General features: G+C 52.5%; 1 protein-coding gene across 2 annotated transcripts in view; it reads left to right on the plus strand.

Moving 5' to 3' along the window:
* The first annotated feature begins 9840 nt into the window (after positions 1-9840).
* The window catches only part of LOC111160429 (regulatory associated protein of MTOR complex 1), a 339277-nt gene continuing 324600 nt past the window's right edge, over positions 9841-24517 (plus strand). For both annotated transcript variants that reach the window (XM_022523546.1, XM_022523548.1), the window contains exon 1: positions 9841-10645. In XM_022523546.1, coding sequence (XP_022379254.1) covers positions 10484-10645 — 162 coding nt within the window. In that variant the 5' untranslated portion in view covers positions 9841-10483. The remainder of the gene's footprint in view (positions 10646-24517) is intronic.

Genomic DNA, 24517 nt, shown 5'->3' on the forward strand with positions numbered 1-24517 from the left:
CCCAAGCTCGCTTCTGCCAGGTTGCAATCGCTGTTCTAGTCCTCAATACGCGTAATTTTCTGGCAAAATACCTGGCTCTTTTGTTTCTTTAAGGTCAACAGAAATAACCATAGCAATTACTTGCACTCAAAGGTAATAAAATATGTATCCTAACATATTAACTCTTGGTCACGGGAGAGCATAGTCGGAGGGAAGGCCGAGGTTTTCAGACTGGCTCCTGACATACCCTCTGATTAGAAACCCGAGAAGGCAGAATCCTGCAGGGAGATGGAGAGTTACGAGAGAAAAATAATGACCCAAACTATGACAGACGTTGAGACTACAAATTACATTTACCCATTTCTCCCCCGCTGACATTCTGCCTGGAATGTGATCGCATATCATAAGGGGGCTGGTATGAATAATTCACGGGCGCAGGGTAATTCTGGACCGAGCACACGGTGTTCTGACGTGTGATGGCATCCGTGGCTTCCAGGAGCTGCTCTGTGGATGGCTCAAATCCGAGAGTCACTGCCACGTCCATCCCTTGCAGCCATCAGACCGCACTTGCCGCCGTGACAGGCAAACCAGACAAGACTCGAGACCGCGGCAGCTGGTCGTCTGCACACAGCCACCCAGGCCTCCTCGCTGGAAACATTACTTTAGATGGATAAATGGAAATTTACACCCTCTCCTTCCCCGCCTGGGTGACATGATTCCTGAGCACTTTTCCCCTTTTCTGTGTCTTTCCTGAGAGGTGCCTATCGGAACAAAAATGAGATGCCATTGTTCACTTACCAAATTTGCAAGAATCAAGGTCATAAAACCAAGGAAGAAAACCAAAATACAGCTCCTCGGTTTGGAGAAGGTGGGACGATATCTGTCCTCTCCTGTGCTGCTAGTTTGTATGCAAATTATGATGATCTTTTTGGACACAATGTGAGAACATCTCAGGCACCTGTAAAAAGTTCATGCCATGGGGCGCCAGGCTGACACAGTTGGGTCAGCGACCATCTCTTGGTTTTGGCTCAGTCTTGATCTCATGGGTGTTGAGATTGAACCCCGTGTCTGGCGCTTGTTCCGTGCAGAATCTGCTTAGGACTCTCTCTCCCTTTGCCCCTCCCCCCTCAAAAAATAAATAATTTTTTAAAAGGTTTTATTTATTTATTTGACACAGAGAGAGAGTGAGAGAGGGCATACAATCAGGGGAAGTGGGAGAGGGAGAAGCAGGTTTCCTGCAGAGCAGGGAGCCCAGTGTGGGGCTCAATCCCATAATGCTGGGATCATGACCTGAGCCGAAGGCAGACACTTAACGACTGAGCCACCCAGGCACCCCCAAATAAACAAATCTTTAAAAAAAAAGTTCTTGCCCTTTGTTTCTTATGGGTTGAACTGTGTCCTGCAGAGACCTAGAGCCAAGTCCTAAGTGCTGGAAGCCGTGAACATGGGCTTCCTCAGAAATAGGGTCTTTGCAGATGATGTAGGGGACCTGCAACCCAATCTGATTGGGGCCCTTGAGGAGAGGGGAGACGCAGAGACACACAAGGAGGACACTATGTGTCAGGGGAGTCAGAGGCTGGAGGTGGGTGCTGCAAGCCAAGAAATGCCAGGGATAGCAGGTGACACCAGAGGCTCACAGAAAGGCATGGGACGGATTTTCTCCTGGAGCCGTCAGGGGGAGTGCTGCTCTACTGACACCCAGTTCAGACTTCCAGCCTCCAGACTGTTGTGGTAAGCCACCAGTTTGTGGCACTTTATGATGGCATCCCCAGTCGATAAACACACACCTCTGACTTTTTTGACCACTTTTTCTAGGAAAAATCTTGTAGCTCCTTATTTACGAAATGATTTCCAGTGCCTCTTGGGCATAGACTACATTTCCCAGTCTCCCTTGCAGCTAGCTGTGACATGTGACTGACTTTGGCCAATAGAGTGCAGCAGAGATGATGTCAACCATAGGCCCAGCCACTAGAAGCCTTAGTTCCCCTGTGAGCCTGCTGGCTGGGAGCAGACATCTGGCAGAGGGCCCAGCGACTCTGGGGATGGTAGGAACCATGAAATGGAAAGGGTACCCCGGGGCTACCCCAGACACCTGTATTGAACTGCTGTGTGGGTGAGCATTGACCTTCTGTTGAGATCGGAGGGTGCCAGCACTTAGCATAGCCTGACCTATACAAGGGAGGGACAAAAGCAAAGATTCTTGTTCAACGGTGTTCTCAGGGTCTTTTTGCCCACTTGGGGTTCAAAGCCAAGTCACTTTCTTTTCCTACCCAGGTCAGAGTGGTCCCGAGTCTTGTCCTTTAAGTCTTTGGGCAGCCATTCTTCTCAGGGTGAGATGGGGGGGGGGGTCCTTTAGTTCTTCCCCAGCTCTGCCCCTCCCCCAGTGCTTCTTCCCTCCGAAGGACCAGTCGTTGCTGTTGTGACTTTGAAGTTTGATCACTCTGCCTTGTTTCTGCTTCCAGAATGGGTTCCTTGGGGTCCTGCTCGTTGGAGTCATTCAACAGACGCTGTGCCCACTGCCCTACTGGGCTCTGTGCTCTCTGCAGGGCATAGAGCGGGAATGAGAAGATCGGTCCCCATCTGTATGGAGCCGCTATCTAGTTGGGGGAAGGGACCTGAGAACAAACAAACGTTTGTTTAGGACAATGAGCTGCGCAGTGAATCAGGAGCGTTAAGTCTCAGTGGGTAAGAGGTGGAGGGACAGCGACTTATCACCCAAGCCAGGACATTTTCGAGAATGTAAGAATTATTGATAATTATATTGGGGCAGAGGAAGAGAACCAGGACTGTCTCAGGAAACCAGGACATGCAGTCATGTGAGGAAGACCACACGAGCCCCCTCGGACTAGCTCGCTCCCAGCTGTGGACCCAGCCTTCGCTGACATCTGGGTGGAGACCGCTCGGCGAGGATGAGACACCACAACCACACATTCTCCAAGACTGACGTAGTCTCACTTCCCGGGAAGCCACGTTCCCAGGCAGGCACCAAACTCCCTGTGTACAAATAACACAGGCCTCGAAGCTGTCCCACACAGAATCCCTGGGGATTCTGGGCTGCTGTCCCCTGACACGCATTCTACCCGTGAGGGTACAGCCTGGATGTTGGGTCTTTGGAGGCAATGCTGACGTCCAGCAAAATTTGGGAACCTCAGCTCTGGAGTCATCCTCCTGGTTTGAATCTTGGTTTGGACGCTCATTAACTGAGGGACCTTGGGCAAGTTCCTTAATCTCCCTGTGGGTCAACTTCCCTATCTGTGAAATGGGGACGATAGGCACATCATGGATATTGAGTTAATGTGTGAAGTGTTTAGAAGAGGGTCTGGGGTGCGCCTGGGTGGCTCAATGGGTTAAAGCCTCTGCCTTCAGCTCAGGTCATGATCCCAAGGTCCTGGTATCGAGCCCCACATTGGGCTCTCTGCTCAGCGGGGAGCCTGCTTCCCCCTCTCTCTCTGCCTGCCTCTCTGCCTACTTGTGATCTCTGTCAAATAAATAAATAAAATCTTAAAAAAAAAAAAAAAAGAAGAGGGTCTGGTACCGGGGAGGTACATGCTCTGTGAAATTAGCCACTATTACTACAGGATAATAATAATTATTTTTATTAGGGATAAATTGAACACTTACCCTCCCCAAGGCTTTGCATGCAGGCTTATTGTCACTCTGGACATTTCTGGAAGTCAATGGAACAGTGTTTTCCTTATGTCTTTGGAATCAAAAGTCTGGTTTGTTAAGTTTCATGAAGGCAGGTGAAGGTCATGGCTTCCTACAGCATGACCCCGAGGGCTGTGCCTTTCACCGTGGGTCACCCCCTCCACATTCCCTAGTTACTGGCTGTGCTAGGAGAATGTGCTCCGGCTGTAAGGGAAAGAGACAAGTCACAACATGAGATGTTTTGCTAAATAGCATTGTTTGTACAAAATTGAATGATTCTTTTTTGCTGAAACTGTACAAATGAGCACGTCTATTTATAATACATATATATAACATATACAGAAGGCTATACAAAGAAATATTAGTAGCAGTTATGTCTGGGCAGTGGAATTAAGTGTTTCTTTGTTCTAGTCTTTATTTTTGAAATAATGGTTTTTTTAAATGTAAAAAACAAACTCTCTCTCTCTCTCTCTCTCGCTATTATATATATATGCCAGAAAGAAAAGGCAAAAAGAAAATACACAAAATGGGAACAGTGCTTTTTGGTTTCTTTTTCTTTATTCATTTTGACATTTTCCAATTTCCTCCAGCAGGAATTTATTACTTTTATTTTTTTAACTTACGAAAAGTTGTCAAAGTACTTCGTGGTCCTGTTTAAAATGCCCAGTATTATTTCTGGGATTAAAGGCAGGCAGGATGGTGGGCCCAGCCCCCGAGTCGCCCCTCGGCTCTGGGAACAGCCGGCCCTGGGTTTGGCTGCGTCTACTCGTACTCCCCTCAGCACTGGGCTTAGCACATCTCCGGTGCCTTTCTTCACTTAAAAAAAATCAGTCTAAGGTCTGATCTTCTGACCTCCATGAAACATGACACTTCTCTTGATCTCCCTTCCACCTCCTGTGTAAGGCTTCCATTTGGAAAAACCAATTAAAATTATTCCAAAAAAGAAATCCATTTTTTGAGGCTCAGGCGTGCATGCTGTGTTTCACAGGAAGGCTTTTCAATCAACACAGGTGGAATTTATTTCTTACAGAACTTTGTTAATAACAGCCTTTACCGAGCGCTTGCTGTACGCTGGGCACTAGTTCATTTAATAGTTACAACATCTCCACGAGATAGAAATTGTTAGTTTCCTACTTTATACATGAACCTGGGACAGGGGTGCGTGGAGCACCTCTCCTGGTCCGGGGCCCGGTAATGCCAGAGCGGGGATTTGAACCTCGGGTGCTGTGGAGATGCTCCGACCCAGGCTGGGCCCTTCCACTGAGCTGATTGGGCCCTCGCCCAGCCCTGGCCAGCAGAGAGAAATTGAGAAGGCTATTTAATTGTTCTGTGTCTCAATTTCCTACTGGTAAAACGGATCTAAAACAGGAGCCTTTAAATGAGCCTATTAAGGGATTAAATGAGTTAATTCTCATGAAAAGGGCTTGGCTCACCACAGACACTCACCACCAGGATTATAATATTTTAGTTACAGGCATTTTCCCTAATCCCCTTATTAAAGGCAGAGGAGATGGTCGGGCTAGCCTTGGCTCCCTCAGGGTCTTGTGCTTGCTGAGAATCTGATGAGATGTGAGTATTACATAAAAGAACAAATAGGGAGCTTAAAAAGAGACAGTTCTATTATTTGTATTTTCATAAAGGTACAATCTTACTGCAGCCAATTCTATTAAAATAAAAGGTTATAAAATTCAGTTTGTATATTTTTTATGGGATAACAAATTTTCTCAGTATAGTCTCTATCATACAAGCATTCCCTTTTTTTTTTTTCCCTTCTCAAACACCATGTGTACTGGACACAGACCATATAGCGGCCGTTTGACCTTCAGGGCCCTGAGGAGGAAGGAGGGTGCTCCTGTGAATGGACCTTGGGAGCTGGGAAAGAGCGGGACTTCGTCCCTTCTGCGTGAAGAATTCCTGAGAGCCAAGGACAGCACTGTCTGACCCAGTAAAGACTTGGAGCTGGGTGCACGAGGCTCTCCTGACTGCCTGGCCAGGGGGGCCCATGCGGGAAGCCAGGCCCAGGGCGGACGGGGCCCGGGCCACACTGGCTTCCTGCTCCTTTGAGCCCCACCTTGCTCCAAATTCAAGGTCCCCCCAGACAGGCTCTTCACCGCCCTCCACAAAACAGCCCCCAGAGCGAGAAGGAACGTGCTGGGGGTGAAGGTCACATTTCTGTCCAGGATCCACTTGTGTTTCCTGGTCTTTGTGCCTCTCCCCGGTGCCGTCTTCAGGCCGGATCTTGAAGGCGGCGGCCGCGATGCAGTCTCGCAGCTCTGGAAGCAGAAACGCAGGGAGCGGCTGCCCTTTGTTCAGTAAGAAGCACTTTTTGCCCCAGTCCCCAGACCCCTCGGGGGTCACCTCCTTTTTTAAATGGAGTAACATTGTTTCTGCTTATCAAAACCATACCCACTCGGGGTAGGAAAAAAAATAAGAAAGAAAACCAGGTATATTATAGGGATGAAAATCACATACATAAAGATCGGCGTATTTTTAGACGGGAGAAACGGGCAGGCAGGGAGACAGGCGCACCCGGTGTTTTGCAACCTTGCGTTTCCGTCGGAGATGCTGGGGCCCGTCACTTCCCGTTAGTTCTCTCTTCTCACTTCGCTGTCAACACAACATCTGACCTGCCGAGGGGGTGGCTTGGATCTTGCTAAAAACAGAGTAATGATGCTCAGACAAAAGCAAAGTGCTTTAGGTCTATTTTGGTTTCTTTTAAGCTAAGCACAGACTTCTCTGGAAGGAATGGGAGCTGGCCGGTCTCCCTACGTGGAAAGCGTATAGCTCAGCGAGGCCCCCGCTTCTCGACCTCCAGACTCGCGCCTGGTTCTTGATGACAAAACACATTCCGTGCCCTTGATTGATTTAGCGGAGAAGCTGGGATATGGGAGGATGGCACTCCGCCCGTGCCGCGTGCAAACGCAAGAGCTTGGCCTGAGCTGGTCTTGTGTGTTGAGAGAAGGTGAGGTGGGGGTCATGCAGCCGTCTTTGTCCTCCCCCCTGCCATGAGCTCTGTCCCTGAGGCAATTATCCAGACCCTCTCCCTGCCCCATTTCCCCCCTTTTATGTTTACGCTTGACCTCTGTTGTATTCGACTCACACATTCAAGGGTTTTTACATTTGTTCTCGTGCTCACTTTGCAGTGTCTTTGGCTTCTGGTTGCCAAAGAGCTCAAGTTTTAGGGCTGGAAGCGGCCAGCCGGTCAACCTTCACGTTCCCTCCCCTCTGCCCTGTCCCCTTCCTGTACACGCAGGTCCCAGGTTATTCCGCTGTTCCCCATCAGCACTGGGACTACAATCCCCTCCTCTCCCAGTTCCTCGCCTGGTGTTCACCACCCGCAGGATGTCAGCGACACCCTCCCCCGGTTTTATAGCTTGAAAATCAGACCAGGTTTCATGCATTTTTTGAGATTCATAAAACTCTTTTCAAGATTAAAGCATCTTATGTCGAGGTTCTGTGGAAAGCATGAGATGTCCTTGCTTGTGAAGGATCGGACACTGGAGATTGGAATTGCAGCCTCTGGTGGCCCACCGGTCACACACGCTGGGGATGAGATCACCCAGGTGAGAAATTGTAGGCCTTGAATTTCCAGCCCAGCATTAGTCATAGACGCTCCTTGCCTTCCCGCAGCCTGGAGCCACAGCTCCAAATGCTTATCTGGGACTTGGATAGAACCATCCATGACACACTGGAACGAGGGTTCTTTTAAATGTCATGATGCTATGAAATGATTCAAGCCCATTCTTGAGCCTTCGGGTTGGGAGTGGGCTGTTGCCAGCCCCTTTCTGGGTTTCACATGAATCACAGAATTTTGGACCCAAAATAGCCTAGATTTCACCTTCTTTCAGTTCCTCATACCACGGAGGTGGAGGCTGAGGGCAGAGGAGGTAGAGGCTTTGCTACTGTCTGCAGGAACTGGTGCCTGGCTGGGGCCCAAAATGTGTGTGTCAGGACCCTCTGTCCAGGACATGGACCCCAAATGGCTTCTTGGTTCTGGGGTCACATTTGTAAAACAGGAGAGAGTAGAGTGTGTTTTGGCCTGGAGTCAGAGGAGAGGGCGAGTCTTGCTCTGATTTAATAGATGGACGATTGGGTGACTGCTTCGTCATACACATTTACTGGGTACAAATGTCGATTGAGGGCCTGCCATGTGGCCGGAATGGAAACATTAGAGGACAGCATTGCCTAATATCTTTAGAGAACATGTTTTTCAATATCCCTGGATCTGACTGGTTTTAAGCTCTCATCAGGGTTACCTGATCAAAAAATAGAGGCCCTGAATCCCTGCTTTCCCACTCCCCATGATTCAGTGGGTCTGGGCTGGGATTCAGCCCTCTTTATTTTTAAATAGTTTCCTGGCGATTCTGATGACCTGCCAGGTTCGGGTTCCATAGGCGCCTGCCTATACGACCTTCATTTAGAATATCAGACAAGGTGAGTGCTATCCCAAGGCTACACGCACTTTGTAGGTGAGGAAATTGAGTCTCACACAGACTGAGCAGGTTTTCCCAGGTCACAGGCTAGTTAGGAATGAATGGGTTTAAAGCTGTTGAGGTAAGACTAGGGTCTTCCCAAGACCCTGCAGTCCCCAAGCCTTCTGGTGCCTGTGGGGATATTTGGCCAACTCTGAGAGCCCGGAAAAGGAAGGTTTTAGCCTCCATCTGTGTTTTGGTAGATTTGCCCTGAGTTTTAAGGGGAGAATCCAGCTCAGTCGGATGTAAAATGAAATTAAGTCTTGGCATACTTGCTATGCGCTAGGGGAGAAAGACCTGGGATTGAACGCTTCATTCTGAGGTAGAGAGGAACACAAAAGCCATCAGGATTTTGATATGGACTCCCGCACTGGGTCAAAGACCTGGGAAACCATGGAGAGACCGGGTATCTTCTAGAGTCCAAGCTGAGCTTTTAGATTAACAAAGCACAGCTGCTAGGTTTCCCTCTGCTATGGAAGGATCGTGCTAGCATCGGATCGGGTGTTCATACTGGACTAGGCACGTCCACCTGTCATGTGCATCCTTCAGGCTGGGTATTATCATCCCGGTTTTAGATTTGAGGAAACTGAGGCCGGACTAGTTAGAGAATTGACCAGGGTTACAGGGATGGAAAGCGATTCAGTCAAGATCGGGGGCCAGGTGCACCTGGCACCAAAGCCCAGAGGCACAGGGGAAGACCCGCCTCTTCGGCCCCCGCCCGGCTTTATTAAATGGGTCCATGTGCGTCTCACTAACAGTGTTCACGGAGCAGGCACTGCGCTTTGTGGTCCTTGCTAGGGCAGAAGGTCACAGTTCTGCACACACTGTAAGTAAGCGAAGTTTCCTGGGTGCCTGGGTGGCTCGCTGGTTGAGGGTCTGACTCTTGGTTTCCGCTCAGGTCAAGATCTCTGGGTCGTGGGATCCAGCCCTGCACTGGGCTCCACATGCAGAGGGGAGTCTGCTCGGGATTCTCTCTCTCCCTCCGCCCCTCCCCCTGCTCTCTCGCTCTCTCTCAAATAAATAAATAAAATCTTTTTTTTTTAAAGCAATATTTCCTGAATGAAAAATAAAGTAAGGCGGGAGGCGTGCCGCCACGCATAGGCACCTGTAGCTTTTACTGGTTTGCACATGAAACTATATCAAGAGAAGAATAAATTGCTTGGAAAATAAGACGAATTCAGTAAGAACCTGTATCACTGAAATTAATCACCCCCAAGAGTATTCCCTGAAAAAGAAAAGAAAACCTGATACTGTGGAGGATACTCCGCGCACCTCCCCCCCCATCTTTTGTAATAACGTCAGTGGTTTTTCTGAAGCTTTTGCTGCCTTTTCAAAATCTGGAAGAAACCACAGGGGGGTCAGTTGCTTTAATTTCGAGCATGTAACAATAAAAAGCTTTTTTCAAAATTAATTAAATTGCCATAGTTTCATTTGTAGGATTGACTGATATCACCCATCTATTGAATGAACGCCATAAACTCAAGAAAGCTGAATTGTGGTTACCATAGTAACGAAGAAGGGGGAATTTCTATTTCCGCATCTCGGGAAGCGCGGCCAGAACGCTCTGAGGAAGTTTGGCCCGTTGGTCACGCCGTAGATCGCGATGCATGCTGGGTGTTGGCAACATGGCGTCCTCCTTGATGTGCTGATGAGAGGAGTTTCACTGTAGCTTCAAACCAGAGGGCAAAACTCTCCAGACCCCATAAGCCCGCACTGCCTGTCTTCTTCGCGCCTCCGTGTCGCGCTCTTCTCAGGACCGGTTCTCGGGCTGGAGAGAGCCACGGGGCCGAAGGCCAGCACCGGACAGGCCGCGCGGATCCGGGGCCGAGGAGCCGGCTGCGGGCGAGCACGATGGGCCGGTCCTGGCTCAGGGTGCAGCAGCTCCGGCGAGTGCGGGACCCGCAGGGCTGAGAGTGGTTGCGGGAGCCCCGACGCGCTCTGAACCTCTTCCCCTCGGCCGGAGACCTCAGCCTAGTCGGCGAACCGGCGCCGAGAGCGGGCGGCCTTCCCGTCCTCGGAGCGGCGGAGGCGTTGGAGGCCGGGAGGAGGGTCATCGTGAGGCCTGAAGTCCCTCGCGCCTTTGACAGCTCCGCTCGACGCCCCTCGTGGGACGCACGGCCCGGATCTGGGGGCGTGTGTGTCTGCGGAGCCGCGCGGCCGGCCCCGCTCCCCGCCCTGCGCTTCCCACCTGCTCCCCTTCCCGCGCAGAGTTAGAGGGGCCCGGACTTTCTGCCCGAGCAGGGGTCTCCGCACACTCCCCGCTCCCTCTCCCCGCACCGCCCCTTTCCCGGTTCTTATTTCACCAGTTCTGGTGCAGCTAGTGTTTAAGGCTGGAGGTTCTCGAGCGCCTACTGCCAAGGACTCCCCCACCCCCTCCCCCGCTGATGGAGTCCGAGATGCTGCAGTCCCCTCTCCTGGGACTCGGGGAGGAAGACGAGGCCGACCTTACGGACTGGAACCTGCCTTTGGCTTTTATGAAAAAGAGGCACTGTGAGAAAATCGAAGGCTCCAAGTCCTTAGCGCAGAGCTGGAGGATGAAGGACCGGGTAAGTGATTCCGGCTGCGCCCTTGGACCTCGGGAGTTCTGTCCACGAAGAAAGTTCAGGGCCAGAAGAGCGCCCTTGGGAAAGCAGCGCTGTTTTCCCAGCCACATGTTGCAGGTGAACTAAACAGCACGAGTGACGCGTCAGACTCGTTCTTGGTGGTGAATGGAAAAAGGGTGTTGTGGTCGGTAGCTACTCACCGGATAATGTTACTTTAATTCAGACAGTTTTCGTTCCGACAGTAAAAGTTAGCCGAGTTCGAACGCCCAGACTTGCGAGTGTTCGCACGCTCTTTGGTGTGCTTAGTCCTGTTGGCGCTGGAGCAAGGACACCTTGGGCTAGATTACTTGTACCCACGTGGTTAGCCTGCCCGGGTTCCTTTTTTTTGTTCAAGCTCTGTGAATCGCAGTGCTGGGAAACAACATTATGGGGAAATGTTTAGCTGGTAACAAATTAATGCAAAGTTATTTTAAAGTTACAAAGAACTTCATCCTAGCCTTCCACACGGCTTGTCTTGCGTCCAGACTCTTCTTCATTTTGTGTGGTGTCATGGGGCTGTAGCGTGGAGAAAGGGTTTTTGCCACAGTTGAGTTAGAGGATGGTGGATTGGATCTTGGGTCCTGGTTTTAGGGGGTCTCCATGGTCCTGGGAGTGTGAACAGTGTCTCGTAAGCAGCTGGTAGGAAGGAAATCAGCCAGTTTTGGTGAGCCTGTCCTCAACTAACCACTGTCTACCTCCTGGTCTCTAAAGCAAGGAGGTGGGGACCTGCTCCTCTGTGCACACTTAAAGTTTGTCTTTTTGTGATTTATTTTCTCCTTCAAGACTGTCTTTATTTAAACATTTCTGTGGTATAAGAAAGGTAATTGGTGTTATGTTACAGTGTGATTGCTCTGGACTTACGAACGTGCTTGGGTGAGATGATTGTTTCTCGTTTATGATGTTGAACGTATGTAAGATCACCGTGATGGTAATTCTGCTTAGTTGCTAGTAACCAGTCCTTCTGTTACTGACTTGCCTTAGGAAAATTTGTTCCATCCAGAGGTAGTTTAAGGAGCAGAGGAGATAGTCATTGGAAGAGATTGTATAAAGTGTGTCTTACGGACATCTTTAGTACTAACTCATAGTTCAAAGCTTTTGTGGTCGCTATGCTTATATGAAAAGAAATTTATTGTAAAGTAGCTGTCTAATCATTTTTTTTCCCCATTCTACTGTTTGGAGGACATTTTTTTTTCTTTCTTTCTTTTGAAATGTGGTTCCCTCTGCCACCCTATACCAAAGCTCAAACTGTTCAAACTGATTAATGGATATATTTTTGACCTTCTAATTAAAACATTAATTTGTGAATGATCAGCATTCCCTGATAAGCGCAGCATAGGTTATTAAGAAAAAAGTTAGGAATCTGAGTAATTACTGAGATCCTTCCTTAGGAAAGAGCCAGGGGAGGACGTTGGCTGTGTCTGACCTTTGCAAGGTGTTCAGTGAGGAAGAAAATCAGAAGCTGATATTTTCAGGTCAGTTTGTGAGAGCTTGGCATCCTAACAGGCCTTGTCATCTCTTCCTCGGACTCAGCCCCAGGGGGACCTTTCCGCACCCCTGCCAGGGCAAAGGTTACAAATCCAAATGATGCTAACAGCTGGGAGGTAGCGTAAGTGAAGGAAATGGGCCAGATAGAAGGAGAAGGCACAGGGTCAGAGATAAGTGGCAGCTGACAGCGACTTGTGTCTGATTGTCTAGAGGGTGGGCTCTGGAAGGCACAGCCACAACAGCTGAAGGGGCAGGTGGTTCCCAGCCAGGTCTTGTCCTTTCTCTCTCTCTTCTGCTTTGAGAAACTAGAGACTTTTTTTTTTTTTTTTTTTTACTGAGATGCCTTCTGGTTTAAAACTGTTGGCACTCTCTCAGATGTTCTAAAACACAACGAGTCCAACGCTGCAGGCAACACGAACCCCATTTGTGGGGCTGGTTCTCACCAGTGGGTCACCTGGGTGTGACTTGTGCTCTGTTCCCACAACACCAGACAGCCGCTCCGATTCTAGGAATCTTGAGCACACAGGCGTCCAGGCCAGGCTGTCTCCCCTGCCCCCTCCCACAGTGTGATGGGACAGCCTTGTGGTAAAGCGACATGCGTGGGCCAGGCAAGTCCCAGAGTAGGCCCTACTCATTCCACTCGCCTTGGTGAGCCATTGATTGCCCAAACCCAGACTCAGCCTTTGCTTCTTTCTGTGACCACGTGTGACTCTTATCTTGTGTGTGTGGTAGTGGTTACCTGCTGGTGCCTCCTGAGTGAAGTTGTTAAGGATTCCTACAATCGGTATCTTCACTAAAGTTGACTGATGGCCCTAAAAAGTGTTCTGCCACTCAGCGTTCGACATCTTTGCTGAGAGCTACCGCACCTGCCCACTCTCGTGGGATTCCCACGATTTTTGTTTTGGATCAGTGCTGGTTTTCCAATGCCAGTATAATTGCATTTTAAGTCCTAAGTTACTGTTGGATTAATGCGCTGTTATCAAGTTAGTTTGTTGTGTAGTGAGTTCTGTGTAGAGTGAATGATTCGTAGACGCGTCAGTAGCACCTTGGGCTGGTCATCGGCAAATAACTAGACTTACGTAAGCTACAGCTCGGAATGAACCATCCGCAGGCCTGTGGCCAACGCCAACAGGTTCGCACGGCCCCGTTTGTGTTTCGCTGTGATACTTCGTGGTTGTCCCCAAGTTCGTTCTCCCACTGGAAGGTGGGCCCGTGGGAACGGTTGGTCTCAGATGGGTCTTTATCACACGTGTGGGACAGAATCAGGGACACCGGGGGGCTGTTGCCCTCAAAACCACGGACACACATGCTGCACTACACGTGTGTAGGGGACGTAGGTATAAAATGATGAACCATTTCCCAGACGGGTCTCTCAGCTGATTGTCCCCTGGCTTCGTAAGCCGTGCTTTGACGCAGCCGTGGAGGAAGCTGCGTGGGTGCCTCGGAGTCACGCAGGGACAGTAGAAGGCTCACCCCACAGTGCTCGCTCCCCTCGCATCTCTCTCAGCTGCTCCAGTTAGGCTCCCTGCTCAGCCTTGAGACCGCCCTCCACAGGCCGCCCCGGTTGCTAAATCTGAAAGTCATGTCTCTGTCCCTCTCTTGTGTGACCTCTCCGCGGCATCTGCCGTGGGCCACTCGCTCCCTCCCGAGACTCTCCTCACCTGCCTCCACGTCTCCCCGAAACTCCGGGTCTCCCTCTGGGGTCTCATCCCTCCTCCTTAGACCCGTTTGCTGGCGGACAGCGATCTTGGTTCCTCCCGCTGTGCTGCGTAGGCCCCTCACCAGCGGGTCTTGTCCAGGCTCACGTTTTACGTGCGGTTCACACACGAGCGACTCGTCCCCGCGCCGTCCTCACTTCTGACCTGGGCCTGGAGCTCCTGGACGTCCGCTCTGCCTCGGTGTGCTCCGCCCCAGCACGCGGCCACCACTCACGCTGTCCACCCAGGATTTACCCTGCCTTCTTCCCTCCTCCCCTGCTCGTGGCCCTGTCCGGCTCACACGTAGAGCCTGCCAGCTCTGCCTCCCAGTGCATCTTCCGCGGGGCTGCCGCGCTCTGTCTCTGCCCATTGTGAGCCCAGCGCACGCAGCTGCCGTCTTGTCCGGATGACCAGACCCGCACGCCCACCGGTCTCCCTACACACACTCTGCCCGCGGCCGATTCTTCATGCGGTGGCCGGGGCGATCTTTCCCAGGTGGAAGCCGATCCTGTTCCTGCCGGACTGGTCCTCTCCCAGCGTCCCGGGCGCTGGGAGGAGAATGCAGATTGCTCACCCCAGTGCGCAAAGCTTCCTGATCTGGCCCCGCCTGCCTTTTCTGCTTCCTGGGTGGAAAGGCCTGGAATGCTCTTTCCTCAGCTCTTTGCACCCCTGGCTCCCTCTGGTCGTCCCCTCTCAGTTGCCGGGTCACTTCCTCAGAGAGGCCTTCCCGGATTACCTCATCTAAAGCAGCTCCCCAGCCACTTATGGTCACTCTTGCTTTCTCTGGATTTTTCATTATATCCCAACCCCTGGAACGGAGGTTTTTTTTATTATAAAGCAGGGACCTCATTTATGGACAGTGCTGACACATGATAAAGATGGACTGAAGAAAAAATGCGTAGTTTGCAAAGGGGTCCCACAGACGCTGTGTTCTCCAAGGCTGCCAGCACCTTACCTGGTTGGGAATGATGGTCCCCATGGGACGGATGAGGAGATGAGGCCTTAACTCCATAGCTTGCCGAAGGGACCTAAGCTGCAGGACCCGCAATGATTTGTTTCCAACAAAGCCTAGAACGGGGTCACAACGTTCCACTGACAAGTCCACATTTTGTGGCCATGGAGTCTAAAACCAAGTGTGTTGGGAAGGCTGCTGGGATGGCGGTGGGGACAGAAAAGCAGGCGGAGGACAGTGCCGGTGTGCAGCTCGGCTGTTCCTGCGGTGGGCTCCGGGCTCCCCCCGACCCTTATTTCAATGACAGTATAAGACAGGGGCGCCCAGCTGGCTTAGTCGGTGGAGCATGCGACTCTTGATCTCAGGGTCATGAGTTCTAGCCCCACGTTGGGTGTAGAGATTACTTAAAAATAAAATCTTAAAAAAAAAGTAATAAGGCAAGGTGGCACTGGCCTTTGGCGCTCTCTGTGTGGGGATCTACACGTGGGTCAACCTGCCGGCACCCTCGCAGGAATCGGGGAGGGGCGGTGGTGCCAGACGGTGCTGGTCCGCTCTTCTGTTCATGGCTGTGCGTTCACGGTAAAAACTCCACTGCGCTTGAGAATGCCCCTGGGGACGCAGTGGAACGTATTGGTCTGACTCGATCCTGGCTCTCCAGTGCCGCCTTCCCACGCCGTGTGCTGGCTGCGCGTGCCCTTGTGCCGCAGGGGCGCGCCGGGCCGGCCGGGGAGTCCAGCTGCATCCGGCTCGCTAACCAGCAGCTCTGGGCACTCAGACTTGGGTCTTTGGCCGACGTGTCTCGAAAATGGACAAAATGAGCTGTCACTTCAAGGAAAAGGACTGACGGGATTTGTTGCGAGGGATGAAATTTGAGTGTTCAGGTGAAAGGTGAGAATTTTGGAGAACCCGTGTCTGCCGCTGCGAGCTTCCCAGCTTCCCACGCCTTAGGACTCTTCCAATGAGACCGTGGGGGCAGAAGGAATAGGATTTTTTTTGGATTTGAAATGTAGAAGGAAGTTCATCTGGGACGTCTGCATACCTGAGTGAGCCGGTGTCTCCAGATGACCGGCCCGTGGTGTCACAGGATCACCGTGGGTAAAAGATTCACTCAGAGTGGGGCCAGTGGGGCTGTGGCTTCGGCTACATCAGGTATCCTACTTTGTGTTCTGTTCAGATAGATTGCTGCTAACCTTTAAGAAACTGCAGTTTTCTGAGTTTTGACGTGGTCTGAGAGAAGAATATTCTCAGTGATTTGGATATGTTGGTACATCTTTGTGAGGTCAAAGTTTGTGTGTCTACTTCGACCAAACAATGTGTCATATCAGACGGAAACAGAGTCTGAGGTCCAGCTGTCTTCTGGGAAGGCAGATACTGAAGAGATTTGCAAAAAACTGTCACTTGTCTAACAATTTTTTTTAAAGGTTTTATTTATTTATTTGACAGACGAGATCACAAGTAGGCAGAGAGGCAGGCAGAGAGAGAGGAGGAAGCGGGCTCCCTGGAGCAGAGAGCTCAATGCGGGGCTCGATCCCGGGCTTGATCCCAGGACCCTGAGATCATTACCTGAGCCGAAAGCAGAGGCTTAACCCACTGAGCCACCCAGGTGCCCCACTTGTCTAACAATTTAAAAAAATATTTTGTTTATTTATTTGACACAGAGAGAGACACAGTGAGAGAGGGAACACAAACAGGGGGAGTGGGAGAGGGAGAAACAGGCTCCCCACCAAGCAGGGAGCCCAATGCAGGGCTTGATCTCAGCACCCTGGGATCATGACCCAAGCCAAAGGCAGACACCCAATGATTGAGCCACCCAGGCGCCCCAACAATTTTTTAAAAATAAGGTTATTTTTCATAGAAATATCTATTTAAATATATAATGAGTTTATAATTTTTAAATGAATCAATAAAGAAATACATTGCTTTTATTTTTCCTTATTGGCTTTACCCTCTCACATGGAAAGTGCTGATAAGTGTCGCTCATAAAATAAGCTCTTTGGGAGTCTTCAGTAATCTTTGAGCATAAAAGTGTCCCATCACCAAGAGTTTGAGGCTCGTTGGTGTAGTTAGAAGAAAGTGGGCGTCAGACTTAAATTAGGAAGCAGGGCTTGAGGATATCAGGTGGTTGGCCAAAAATACCAAGCAGAGAGGACCAGAGATTAGATAGCAGACCTAGAAGGGATCTGTTAGTCCCTTTCATTCCGGAGCTTGTGTTCATGAAGACCAGTCACCGGATCCGTGACTATGCGGCCATCATTAGGGCCTCCTGCAGCCCGGGACTCCTGGCATGTGTCCTGGAGGGGGTCACTCTGCTGTCCACTCGGTAGCGTCTTGTCCTGGGAGTGAAGGAACGTCCTTCCAAGTATGGCAGGGAAAGGTGGCCAGAAGTCGTCACTTCAGTACGACCGACATGTGCTGCTGTCTTCCAGGGTGCTATGCACTCCAGAACCCTAGGATCTAGCAGGACAGACAGGCCCGTCAACACCAAATTGTAATACACTGTTACGTGTGTGCACAGGTGAGAAAGGCATGATCATAGAGAAAACTTTGCATTTATATTAAATCAGTCAATTATTGGCATTGAACCGCATTTATGAGATGCAAATCCGTCCCGCTGACCCAGCATGGAGCGCTCAGCGATGAGTGACTGTTGGCCTGACGGTGGAGAGCTGCTTGCGGGTCTCAGTGGGGCAACAGCACACGGGGGTTTGTGATTCAGAAGATCTTTTTGACCGTGGGTGGAGGGGAGGTTTTGGAGGGGTGGGCCTGGAGGTGGGAACACCCGCCAGAGAGGGGAATTGCGGGAATCCAGGTGAGAAGTGGGACCCAAAGCCAGGCAGCCGCAGCAGGAGGGTGGCTGCGAGGAGGTGGGGTCTAGGGTCTGGTCCCATCTTGTGGGATACAGAGTGGGCGGCCAGTGCGGGCACCTGCCTCAGCACTTGAAGCGTGTGAACTTGCCATTGGCACTCGTCATGGGAGGCTCAGGAGCCACAAAGGGACCATCTACAGAGACTTTTTTTTTTAACCTGCTTTAAAAAATGTGCCGTGTTCCATTTTGAACAACGTGCTGTGGAAGAGTCCTGAAATGGATAAGAACATTTCTCCTCATTATCACCTTGTAGAATTCTAAAGCTGGAGTTTTAACAAGGTGGCGTGTGGATTATATATAGACGGTGTCCTCCAGGTTTCTGACTCTTTCCTCCTTTTCTTCCGAAGACATGAAGAAAGGACTCGGGGCGTCTACCATACTTGTTTCAGGAGAGCTGAAGTTTGACACCTTTTCTTTCTGTGACTCTAGTTAGATATATGGAAAATGCCATCCCAGGAGATGTTTGATATGATAATTAATGCTTTAATCATGTTCTTGAGCCGCAACTTGTCAGACAGGTGCAGCTGTGCGGGGGAGGGGAGCGCGTGCGCCCCCAGGCCGCCGTGGAGAACTCGGGCTCCTTTGACCCCCCCCCCCCCCCCATCAGTTTCCTTTCTTGACTTGCACTGTTTTCTGTTTCTAGGTTTTGGTATAATCTCAAACTTAAGGAGACATTGTCAGACTGGGACAACAGATTCCCCTCTACCCTTTACCCAGAGTCACCAGCCGTTTGCGTCTTCTTCCTCGACGTTGCCCTTCTCCCTGTTTCCCTGTGTCAGTCCGTAGTTCTCTCCGCGAGCTGCTGAGGCGTAAGTCGAAGGCTCTGTGTGCCCTGGTGCCGTCGTGTGTGTGGCTCCTGTGAGCAAGGACTGTCTTACGTAACCAGCGCACGGTCGTGAAAGTCCGGACATCTGTCATCGATGCGTCACTGTTATTAATGCAAGTTCATGTCCACATGTTGGCGTTTGTCCCAGCAGTGCCCCTTTCTTAGCAATTTCTGCCCTCCCCGCCGCCACTCAGGGCCACTCACTGCCTTTAACGGTCTTGTCTATGCAGCCTCCTTTGATCTAAGGGAGTTTCTCAGCCTTTCTTAGAATTTCTTGCCCTTGACAGTTTTTTCTCGTGGTAAAACGCACTAACGTCTATAGAGCGTTAATCCTTGGTAAGCGCGCTGCTCGGTGGCGTCGGGTCCGTTCGCTCTGCCGTGCGTCCATCCATCGTCCGCCCCCCAGCTTCACCGTCTTCCCAAACAGAAGCTCTGCGCCCGCTGGCCAGCTCCCCGCGCCCCTCCCAGCCCCCCGCGGCAGACATCCTGCTGTCTCTGAATTCCTTGACCTTGGTATTCTTCACGGGTGCCGGTGGTTACTTTGTAGAACGTCCTCACGCCGGGTTTGCCCCGTCCTAGGCAGAGTCAGGGTGTGCGTCCCGGGTTCAAAGCAGTTGAAGCCACGTGCTGTCCGCAGAGCATCGTGTCGGAAAGCACTCGGTGCCAGGGGGCGCCTGGGCCGCTCTTCGTCGCAGCCCACCTCCTGACCTCAGGGTTGTGGGAGTGAGCCCCACGTCGCTGGGCTCCGTGGTCTGCAGGAGTCCGTTTGAGAGTCTCTCTCCCTCTCCCCCTGCCCTTCCCATGCTGTCTCTCTCTTTCTCTTAAATAAAGAAATAAATCTTAAAAAAAAAAACAAAAAGAGGGGCGCCTGGGTGCTCAGTGGGTTAAGCCTCTGCCTTCAGCTCAGGTCATGGTCTCAGGGTCCTGGGATCGAGCCCCGCCTCGGGCTCTCTGCTCAGCGGGGAGCCTGCTTCCCTCTCTCTCTCTGCCTGCTTGTGATCTCTGTCCAATAAATAAATAAAATCTTAGAAAAAAAAAGCAAAAACAAAAAGAAAGCACCTGCTGTGGCTTACTGTTGTCTCTGGCTCCACGGCCCCAGGCTGGGGCGCACAGAGGGGAGTTTCTGGGTTGATAACCCTGGCACTTGGGGCAGCAGACCTACTAAGGGTTAATATGTACTCACATTGTTGTTGGAGGCACACTCCGCATCCAGCCACGTGCCCAGACCCTGACTAGTAGAATATGCTATTCCACGTGAGTTCCAGGCGCCTCCGTGCTGGGTGTGACGCTCATCATGGGCGTTTGGGACCCTTCCCCTTTCCGGCCGAGCCTGGGGTGTGTATGAGCAGACACAGGGTGTGGGTGTGGCTCTGGAGGAGTTTGTTTGTGAAAAATGACCTTCTCAAGCAAAATCGCAGCACAATGCAATGATTATGTATCCGCACTTGAGTCACGGGTTAGTGATTTCAGGACTTCTGTTGGCCGGACATTTCTCCCGCGTCTGCACGCCCGAGGCGCTCGGCTGAGCCCGGTGTGCGGTGCCGAAGGATGAATGGAAGTGTGCGCGGGTCAAGGGGTGGGGGTGTGGAGAGGGGAGAGGGTAGTTAAGTCACAAACAGCTCATTTCTAGAATTCAGTAATTCAGCGAATCTCTGTCTAGTGCCTTCTGTGCCAGGCAGGGTGCTAAGTGTGGGTGATTCATTGCTGAACAACTCCTGCTTTTAGGGCGTTTACCAGTTTTGGGGGGAAGATGGGTTGACTCAACGCCGGAGGTGGGGTGCTGGGCCGGTGGTGGCTGCACATAGAGTGCGGGAAAGGCCTCCTGGAAGACTGGCACTCTGAGTCAGAGCCTGGAAGGGACCTGAAGTTTGCCGGGCAGAGAAGGGAGAGGGTGGGAGGGCCAAGCCCAGGAGCCGGGGTGTGCAGAGGTGGGGAGGTGAGAGAGCATGGCCTCTGGGGAACCGCCCTTCTCTGAGGCTGGGCCTCCTGGTACGGGTTTCCCTCCGTGCTTCCTAAGGTGACAGCTGGCCACCTGCCCCCGGCCACCTGCCTGCTGTGTTTTCCCTCTGTCGCTGCCGCCACCCTAACACCAGGTTCTGTATTTGGTTTGTCAGCCCTACTCAACCAGGGACTTGGTTTTGTTCACTGCCGCACCCCGACTTCTCACGCAGTGCTGCTTGGTAGGAGGTCCTCAGTACTTACCCATCAGGCGACGAGACGGGGCCGGGACTGTGCTGGGAGACATGGTCAGGGCCTCCGCGCATGGACAGGTGGACAAGGCAAGTCCTGACGGGCTTCACAAAGCCCTGGGAATTTGGGTTTTTTTTAAGGATGATAAAGAAATGTTTTAAAGCAGGGTAGTGACATAATTGGGATTTTAGAAAGATTTCACTGGCTGCAGAATGAGAGAGGGAGAGAGGATGGGAGTGTGTGTTGTGCACAACTGTGTGTGTGTGTGTGTGAGAATCGGGGAGAGGGCATGGGTCAGGAGCGCGTGGAGGGTGGGGAGGCGGGAGCCGAGGAACGCCGGCTGCCGCTGAGCCAGGCCAGTGCCAGGGAGGTGTGGGCGGCCCTGAGAGCCCCCTGGGGCAGGGAATGGTGGCACTTGGCCACCGATTGGGTGCAGGAGGTCATAGAGGGACTTGCAGGCTCGGCTGGATGTAGGAGAGAGGGGGGCAAGCTACTGTGGGCATTCGGGAAGGGAGAGAGCATGCGCCTCACTCCGAAATTGGAGAGCACTTTCTTTAAAGAGCGTTTCAGTGGGAAATGTTGAAAGTGTTGCTTAAAATGGGTCCCTGGCCCCCTGCCCCCTTGGTGTCTGGCCCGCATTCGTCCCCGCTACGCCGGCGTCCTCGTCCTCACGCCGTGGCTGCCGGTGTGAGCCCCGCGGCGAGAGCTGTTCAGTTCGTTGTGCTCTTGGGTCACTTCCTCTTTTCTCCTCGGAGCCGGTCCGACCGGCGGTGTAGAGGCACGGGAGCCTGAAAGCCCGGCAAGTGTAAATTAGACGTTTCCTTTCTCCGCGCCCCCTCGGAGCCCTGGCTCAGGTTCAGAATTAGTTTCTGTAGAGCCGGGAGCCATTCTGAGATGCGAGTTGTCCTGGGCTTCTTTCCCGTATCGACGTCCCGAATGCCCTGGCGTGTTCGGGCGCGTCCTTCCTCGTTCTTCCGCCACGTGGTTGATCGCCGCGCCCGGCAGTGCCCTGCGCCGGTCCCGTCTGCTGCCGGCCTGGCCTCGAGGTGGCGGCAGGTGGCGGCGGCGCCGGCTCAGACCTGCAGCGGGCTCAGGCCCCCTCAGAGAGCCGCCGCCCGTCTCTCCGGTCGCGCACGCAGCTTCTCCTGAGAAAGCGCCATTACCTGGTCAGCGGGCAGGATGCCCAGGGCAGTGTCGTCCTTTAAATAAAGCTTTATCCCGGGCATGGCTTTAGTACTGGAAAAATATTTTAGCATTTTTATCAGACAAACTGAGTTCCTCGAAAACTTGTTTTCCTTCAGAGTACACAAATAACACACGTCGTTGTAAAATTTTTAGAAAATAGAGAAAAACATAACGAGAATAAAAATTATATAAAATCCCCTGTTGGCACTGATAATATTTTGGCGTGATTTCTACTTCTCTGTCATCGCTCTTCCCCTTTCCTGCGACCGAGATTATACTGTATGTGTCACTGAAGGACCATTTTGAATTCCCCATTTTTGATTTCCTTACGATTGTAGGATATAAAGCGTAATGAAAAACACTCAGGGAACCCCGTGACGCCCCAGAACTAGATCAGCACTAGCACTGTCCCAGCCACCAGCTTTAACATCTTTTCTGCTTCTGGGAAGTTCTTGACTTACGATGGCTCTCAGCTTGCAAGTTTTCGACTTGACGATGGTGTGGCAGTGATACATGCCCAGTAGAAACCCTCCTCGCGATTCCGAACGTGTCTCTTTTCCCGGGCTGGTGTCCAAACGTGGCCCAATCCTCTCTCGTGATGCTGGGCAGCGAGTATAGTCCCCCGTGAGCCCGCGATCAGCAGGGTCACTCAGCCCATACGGTGACGGCCATCCTGTCCCCACACGGCCACCGCTTGTCACTCTCTGTACAGCGTTCACTAAGTGACAGGTGGTCAGCGCTCTGTGGGAAGACAGGCTTTGTGCAGCCCGGCCGTGGGCTGCGGGAGTGTCCTGCGCGCGTGGGGCTGGGCTCGGCTGGGCTCTGGCCGTAGGGTAGGTTGGGATAGGGGTTTCTTGGGATTTAAGGGCACTGCAAGTTGAAGAAGATCTGCACTAGCTTTGTTTTAAGTCGTACCTGACTGTGTCAGGGGTTGTCTGGGTTTTTGCTTATCAACAGCCCCGTTCCTTACCGGAGGGCCTGTGAGCCGTGCATTTGTGGTTGAGTTGGCTGAGGCCTAAGTTAGATGATTTGCCAGAGCTCACGCAGGGCCCCGGGCCGGGGTGGGGGAGAGGGCGAGCACTGTTGGGCTGGTTGGCTGTGCTCACCCATTGTTTGCTGACTTGCTGACGACCCAGTGAGCGCCAGGCCCTTGGCGGGAAAGAAGAGGCAGTGTGAGCTGGTCCAGAACTCTGGAAGCTCTGTAAAGTCGTGCACGCAGCGACCCGCCCAGCGGGTGAGATCGATCACGTTTTGTTGTTTAACTCGGGGTTGCAGACTGTGTGATCACTCGGCGGAGAGGAGTCGGGTGACGGGCAGCTAGGGAGGGGTTTTAGAAGAGTGGTCCAGTTGAGGAAGGCTTCTGGAGGAGGCGGGACCCAAGCTGGACACGGAGATGGGTTTGGCCAGCCAGAATGTGGAGGGATGGCCCTTGCAGGGAGGCGTGTGGAGGGCATCCGTTGTCGGTGATAGGAGGGCCTTTTAGAGCACAGCGGGGTCGTGCCGGTGGCTGCCGAGGTGGGGGGGGGCACTGGCTGTCGGGGGCATTGCCGTGCTTTGGGTACCCGGCAGGAGGCATGACCCTTTTCTGCATTAGGGAGGCGTGGGGAGGGGTGAAGGCCGTGGGGGGAGCACGGGTGGTGGGGACTGGCTCACAGGGCAGGTGAGGCAGAAGAATGGGGCTGGGGGGACGTGCTCCTCAGGGAAACCATGGGAGCCAGAGGGCTGGGGGATGGAGCAGGGGTGGGGAAGGAGGGTGCAGCGTGGGAGTGGGGAAGGGGGGCTGCCCGGAGCGAGGGCGGTGGTGGGCGTGAGAAGACTAGCAGAGGCCGTCTGGTTCTCCCTTACCAGTCTGAACTGGGACACATCCATGGGGACAGAGTTTATTCGGTCTGGGCTGCCAGGGGTTGTGGCGTGGTCTTGTCTGGGGTAAGCACGGCCTGCGAGGGAGCGGTTGGTGCAGGCCCGGAAGGCCAGAGGTGCAGCGTGGGCCGGGTCACGGCCGCGGTGGAGGACCGGGAGCTGCCCCACGCCTGGGTCGTCCTGCCGCCTGCACCTGCGTCACTCCTGCCTTTCTGAGCTTGGGCCTTTCTTCTGGGTCCTGTGCTGGTGTCCTTAAGAAACGTAGCTGCGTAGGGTCACGTGAGTGAGACTCCCATTTTCAGGTTTATTTTCAGGAAGTCTCCCCGAAGCCCGGCGGGAGAGTTCACATCGTAAGTGCTCTGTGAATCTTCACGAGGTGAACGAGCACGTGACCGGCCCCCGGCTCAGGAACCGAGCGCCGTGACCGTGACCGGCCCCCCCGAGGCTGCTGTCAGGCCTCCATCCTGCTGGAAAGCCGTCCTCCTGCCATCTGCACTTGGACGGTGCGACTCTTGGCCGTGTCTGCGTGATGCCCACGGGCGCTCACTCGTTCTCGCGGCGCGTGCTGCGCTCCCGACTCTGACCTGTCGGTGGACACGGGGGTGGTTCCCGGTGTTGGGGCCCTGCTGGGTGCTGCAGAACAGTCTTGGACCTGTCTTTTGGGAAACACAGGTGCTGATTGCTGTTGAGTGTGGAAGCCTAGGGTGGAACGGGGTGCTGGGTGCCAGAGAATCTGTCACGAGCTTGCAGAGTGGCCGTGCCATTAGCAGCCTAG

This window comes from Enhydra lutris, unplaced genomic scaffold, assembly GCF_002288905.1.
Source record: "Enhydra lutris kenyoni isolate GAN:26980312 unplaced genomic scaffold, ASM228890v2 scaffoldscaffold75, whole genome shotgun sequence".
In the NCBI taxonomy this organism is placed as follows: domain Eukaryota; kingdom Metazoa; phylum Chordata; class Mammalia; order Carnivora; family Mustelidae; genus Enhydra; species Enhydra lutris.